This window comes from Odontesthes bonariensis, chromosome 16, assembly GCF_027942865.1.
Source record: "Odontesthes bonariensis isolate fOdoBon6 chromosome 16, fOdoBon6.hap1, whole genome shotgun sequence".
NCBI lineage: Eukaryota > Metazoa > Chordata > Actinopteri > Atheriniformes > Atherinopsidae > Odontesthes > Odontesthes bonariensis.
This window is the reverse complement of record NC_134521.1, coordinates 5,505,782-5,512,424: the sequence shown is the minus strand read 5'-3', so window position 1 is coordinate 5,512,424 and position 6,643 is coordinate 5,505,782. Positions and strand designations below refer to the sequence as shown.

At 38.9% G+C, this 6,643-nt stretch overlaps 1 protein-coding gene across 1 annotated transcript; it reads right to left on the bottom strand.

Annotated features, from left to right (window-relative positions):
* Positions 1 to 3,481: 3,481 nt before the first annotated feature.
* tpbgl (trophoblast glycoprotein like) lies at positions 3,482 to 4,546 on the bottom strand. The gene has a single exon (XM_075487358.1). It carries the CDS (start codon positions 4,544 to 4,546, stop codon positions 3,482 to 3,484), a length of 1,065 nt encoding a protein of 354 aa, XP_075343473.1.
* Positions 4,547 to 6,643: the final 2,097 nt, after the last annotated feature.

Genomic DNA, 6,643 nt, shown 5'->3' with positions numbered 1-6,643 from the left:
CAAAGACGAATTTAGCTTTTTTTCTTCTTCTAATAATAAAGACATTATCCACATAAATCTTTGAGGATCAAAAATAGGCATAGGATCTCAATCTTACTAGCAAATGTGTGAGAAGATCTTTAAAATGCTTAAAAAGTAATGTTGCTCAAAGAAAGATTAGAGGAGAATGGCTTATTTCTCCCTGCCAGAGTATCGTATCATATCATTTCACCGGGAGCACAAGCCTAAACTTTCAATCTCCAATCTCTCAGATGACACTGCATCAAGAAGCATCATTCATCAATAGCTGATATAATCCCAAAGGCAAGGGATTACTAAGAGAAATTACAGTGTTACATTATTCAATACCACGTAAACCTTTACAGTGCAATGAAGATGTATTATATGTTAAACTTATCTAGATTTGGCAAATGCTGTCTCTGGGCTTGGAGGCATGTGGTATGTCATACAATGAAAACATGTAGCCAATTGAATCAGTATTCAAAATCCTTTATGGAAGAAATGAATGCTTTGTGCTCCTGAACAAAGATGAAAAAGTCCACGAAGGCAGCAACAAGTCTCAAAGGCAGGTTTCATTGTAAAGTTTGGTTGTGTCATTTGCAAAGCTGATTTATCCTTGTATGATGCCGGAATGAACACAAAATTACACTTTGACTTTGGAGCAGCATGTGATGCCTTCAAATCAAATAATTTCCAAGGAAGTGCTTGAACTGATTTTTAAAGGCAGCGCAAAACCACATTCTGCACTCATTACAAAGGCATGGCTGCATAAAAAGAAGATATGGGTCCAGTCTTGTTCAGATTCTAGATCAGATTCTTGTCCATGAGGAATTGTTTTCACATATCATGATAGGGTGCGATCCCAAAACTGCAGAGTGTGCATGACTCCACTGAAGTGGGCTCATTTGTATGTTACTAGATTTTTAGATTTCTACTAGATTTTCACTCAAATTATCTATCAAATGATATGTCTTCAGTCACGTGTTCCTTCCACTGCAACACGTGTGAACCTGATCCATTACTAAGAACAACGCAAAACTCTTTCTATCAAAAGTTGGCCGAATTGGCCGTGGTGTCAGTAGCAATACAATTCAACCCAGGGGCTAACCATAAAAGACAATTTTGGAATACTATAGTGTATGACTTTGGCGATCAATTTGTGCGCACGCCTGTGGAACACAGAAGCTGAGAGAATTAGGTGCGCTGTTTTTGAAATCTCAAAATGTATAATGTCTGTGCTAGCTAATGGTATGGTTAGCCCCTGGGTTGAATTGTATTGCTACTGACACCACGGCCAATTCGGAGATTGGCCGTGGTGTCAGAAAATTTCTCGCGGTTTTCCCTTTGGCCAACTTCCCTGGGTCTCCAACAGATGGGATATGTTTGTAAAATGGCCGGAATTCTCCTTTAAGGCGGCTTCAACGATATTTTTCTGTGGGATTTGGGAATCTTCCTGGGAACATAAAGAAACAGATAAATGAAATTTAAAAAAACAATCCAAATAGACCCTTGGAGTGCAGCCTTGTGAAGCTGCTGGCTGTGCCATTGACTCCTGTTACGTAGGACGTGCATGTACAGCACATAAATGCTTTCATCCACTGACACAGCTGTCCTCATGATTAGGTCTATCTCTTCAGTCTTGGTATACAACACGACAGGCAATGTTACAGGGGTTTCAAACCTGTGGCAGACTGTCACATTTTGATGTCCAGTGTAACGTAAAAGTGTCTCCTATATTACTGACATAATGAAAGGCTCCGGGCGTGTAAAAATTTAAGGTGGAAATAAAGACTTATCCATCTACAGTATCTACTGTATACGATGCATTCAAATATCTTCAAATTTGCAAGTATGTTGCATTGTAACTTGTGGATATAAAAATAAATAGTTATTTTTCAGCTTGTCTAGAATGGACCTTCCATTAAAAAATATGTTTTTTTTGTTTATTTGATCTTTCTGTGTGGCTGGAAATATCTGTTGATATTTTATGTCACAACTGCACATCCAATTTGCTGTGACTAATTAATTTCTCTATTTATTGTCTTAAACGTCACAGGTTAATCATGGTATTGTAATTCCTGGAATCACACTGATTCCATTCAGTTATCTAAGTCAGTTATTCCCATTAGCAATATGTTTATTGACTGTAGCACTCTTGAGTTATGCTAAGAAAACAAACTCCTTTATGAAATACAAAACAGCAAAACAGTTAGTCTCTGTCCCTTCAAGTTAATTCTTACTACCACACATTTATTTATCCAGATATTCTTTTTTGACCTTTGTTTGAACATTTCTGTAATCTTAATGTAGACCTTTGGTTAATGGGATAAATTAGCTTTGAGTCACGCTTCACAGGTCAATCCTCATTCTCTTTGGTTTATAAATCACAGTGTTTGTGAGATTAACACTGCTCTGCTGTTCTGTCGTATTCACTCACAGTCATTTTGAGTTTGTTTAGACCTTTTTTGGTGAGCAGTAGTCATGACGTGGCACATTACTGTCGTTCAAAAGAAGCAAAGGCACACATGCACACTTGCTTTTAACACAACTGTAAGATTTGTCTTGGAATAATGCTGCACAAAGTCAGCATTCTCTGACAATGACAATAAAAAGTACAGACGTGAACACTGCTAATTCACTTTTTTGTGCTTTATTTGTGTTAAAGTTGGGCTTATATAGCTATACAGTCACATGCATGGTTAGATTCTATATTTTCCTTTTTTCACTGCTTAAACTGATAAACTGACTTGGTGTCAAATGATGCAAATGTTATCTTTTTCCAGAGATTTGAAGCTATTGCTTGAGGATGAGGTTGTTAAAACATGTTCCAAGTGGTTTGCAATTAATTATGACAGATTATTTCAGCACTGGATGTTCAAACAAGCAAAGCACTCCACCAAACATGCAATTCTCCTGTGCTTATTTTTCTCTATAATCACTTGCATCATGTAGTCTTTCAGAGGATTAAAAGCAGCAGAACTTTTGCCTCCTCTGCAGGGTTACCCAAGTGCTGTAACTAATTTAACACTAAGCCACCATTTCATTCAGAATTTCAGATAAAAGTAATCCAGACTATATAGACTGTTTTCACTTATAATTGTCGCTTGGTTTATAAGGTAAATAATACTTGGGGTGTGTGACAAACTTCCAACTGCATAAGTTAAGATGATGCATGAATTTCATTCCTTTCTCGTTAAATACTTATTTACAGTGTTTACAATACTGCTTACAAGTTTTCAGTTCTGCAACACGACTATAGTCTCTTTAGTCATTTAACTGTCTTTGGCTTTGTGTACATCCCAAAATCAGATTGAAGTTCCTCGGACAGATGCTGGAAATGATGAAAGGGATTTTTTTTAAACCTTTGATTCTGACTGGCAAAGCCATAGCCTGTCATTTATGTTCAATAGTTCTTTTTCCCTTTGCCATGTTGTCTACTCTGTCCTGTCACTGCACATCACTGGCACGAAGTCTCTTTAACTCAAACTGCCACGTTTGCCAGTCTCGGATCTGAGTCCTGCTCATAGCGGTAATGGTAGACCTCCATCTGGTCTCGACATGCCTCTCGGATGTTGTTGAGCCACCGTTTGATGCCTCGACGGTTGAGATACAGCACCATTAGAAACACTACTCCAATCAGGGCCAACACAATACCAAGGAACACATATGAAACCGCTTCTAGGTTCTCGCTCATACAATCCACGTCCTCAGATCGGAGCTTTTCCACAGGGATCCCACTCTTACCCTCGGGCTGACTGCAAAGGAGACGCCCAGCGTCCGGGCATTGGGAAGAGTTCTTTAACCAGTAGTAAAATGCTTCCAGTTCACAGTTGCACCGAAAAGGATTTAAGGACAAGTAGACGCGTAAGCGCCTTTCCTGGTACAAATTGGTTATATTTTCCCTCTCAATATTCTCTATTGAGTTATCTGTCAGCACTAACGCGTGGAGGCTATACATGTCTAATCTCTCTAATGGTATAGACTTCAGCCCGTTTCCCGCCAATTCGAGTCTGTGGAGGTTGCGCAAATTTTCTGCGCTCAGCGCACCTGAGAGATGCGCGATGGCAGGGGGCAAAATAGAGTAATTTAAGTAAAGGGAGCGAAGCTCTGGTAATCCGTGGAAAGCCCTAGCTGAGATAAACTCCAACTGATTGTGGCTCAGATCCAGTAGGTGTAAACGGGGAAGTCCCAGGAAAGCATACGGTTCAATAACCTGTATGCCGTTATAGGACAGCGATAATGTCATCATTACCAACTTCGTGCCATTGATCGTGAGCGCACCGCGAGGTAAAGTTGAGATATTTCTCCCTTTAAGTATCAGAGTGGACGTCCACTCTGGCATGTCTCCTGGTAGCTCGGTTTCCTCCCCATCAGGTAGGCAGGTCACCGTCCCCGCGTCTCTGGCACAGATGCAAGACGACGGACAAGCGTCGTCCGAGCGCACGGGCGAAAGTAACAAACACACCCCTGCTGCGTAATACAGACACCACTGATGCCAAACGAGAAAAATGCCTTTCGAATGGTAGATATTGTAAAGAATCCGCATCTTTTCCCGACTTTTTTTGTTTCAAGGCAGGAGTATATTTATTGGCGTTTCGGAGGAAAAACGAGACGGACTTACAATCCTCTCAGGTAAAGTTAAATCAGTCCGGCACCGCTTAGGAGCAGAACAAAAAAGACGCTCTCTCCATTGTCACCTCGATCTCGGTTTGCCTTTCCTGGAGAAATGAAGTTTTGTCTCTGAGTTTTTTTTCTGCATCAGAACATTGGACATCAGCCCTGTGTGGCTGCATGGAAAGCTGCTGATCGGGTGCTCCCTTGGTGGTATTTTTGACGCCTGTCACCGAGAGAGAGGGAGAGGGAGTGAGAGAGAGAGCGAGAGCCAAAGAGAGAAATACACAAGTCTCCGCAAGGACCACCAAGTATTTCTGATTTTTGAATAATAATTTTTCAAAAACAATATTTGCAGAAAAAAGTAATTCAGAGTAATTCAGAGTAAAGTATTGTATTGTAATAAACTTTACCATTGACCAAATACCAATATACAAAGTTGAGTAATCAGTAAGCCCTATATGTAATTGTTGGGTGGTTGCTTTGTCATTTAAGTCAAAAGCTGATCTTTGTTATACTTCAACACCATCTATTATTAAAGCCTTAATATGTGGCCTGTTTTGTTATTTGCAAATTAGTTGGATTTATGAGTGGAACAGTGGAGTTTTAATGAGACCGTGGGCATTTACTTTCCATCAGTTTTCCAAAAGTAGGGATAAAATTCTCACTTGTGTAGAGTTGGTCATGCTCTACACGTCCACGATGGCAAATCAATTAATAAACTTAATTAAGTAAGCTGCATCCAAAACAGAGTTTTGCATTGATTTGTTGTTCTGGACCTCCCATGGGACTTATCTGTCACTTACTCTTATTACTCGGCCTAAAATAAGGAGATGAAATAACTTAGTTTAATATTTAAGCCTAGAATTAATCATGATGAAGTGATTTATGCTCTAATAAAGCAATTAGGTGGCTTGAAACTTTAGTATGAGGGTGCCGTGGTACAAAATTGTTGAAGTTCAACACATCCATGTCAAGTGGGAAAAGGAACATTTTGACTGTTCCTTTACCAGAGAATACAGTTTGTGCCAGACAAAATGGTTTGTAAATGATTTCTTTATAAATTAAAAGTATGAACCTAAAAGAAAAAGAAGAAAGTATTTCGGGAGCGAGCAAGAAGGAATGATTGAAAGAGCATCAATCTGTTTAATGAGAGTGGTTCAGCACCACTGACAGCTCCACATTTAGCAGCAGTGCTTAATTTTATGGAACCAGCCTTGTTCTCTGTTAAAAAATAAGAATAAAAATTAGATTTAAAAGATCTAAAGATCAAAAAAGGAAAGTAAGAAAATACCAAGGTATTTTAAATGATAAGAAATAAAGCATAAAGATCAAAAGACACAGTCATGGGAGTCAAAGATGACCCATGGCTCAGCACCACGGATAGCTCAGGATGGCAGAGAAGGTCTAATTGGGTAGCAGGTGGCTCCAATTAGAGAATGTACACATATAAAATATAAACATGTGGTTTGGTATCTGAAGTGAAATCTGTGTTTAAAGTAATACTATGTGACATTTCTACCTTAAAATAACAGCTTGAAAAAAATTGTGCAGCTAGAATGAGTTTTAATATTACGATTGGCCTGTCTCCTATGCCCTTCGGGGGTCTGAGTTGGAAAAACTGCGCTATGTAACTTTGAGGAGTTTACTTGGCATACAATATATAAACTAAGTTAAGTTGAAAGAAATAGATTTTTGGCCCAATAGATATGTGTTTTTTGTCTAATCAGGTTTCAAGTATCACTCTCTAGCTCCACCTTATTTACCAAATGTGGTAGCCACTGGTTCCCCAAGAAGAGATATCCTGTAGTTGCTTTTGCTCTACTCTTAATTTCTGCTTTCTCTTTAAATGTAGTATTTATTTATTAATTCGTTTTTATTTGAGGGCAAAAAGCATTAGATCACAGAGGGTTTCTGGCACATTTTGTCCCTCTGATGCAAAACATGTGTCTGCAATTTTGTAGTTATTAGGCCTTAACTCTTTTTAACCCTCTTCACAAAATTTTTGAACGTTAGCTGCATGGATTTTCAA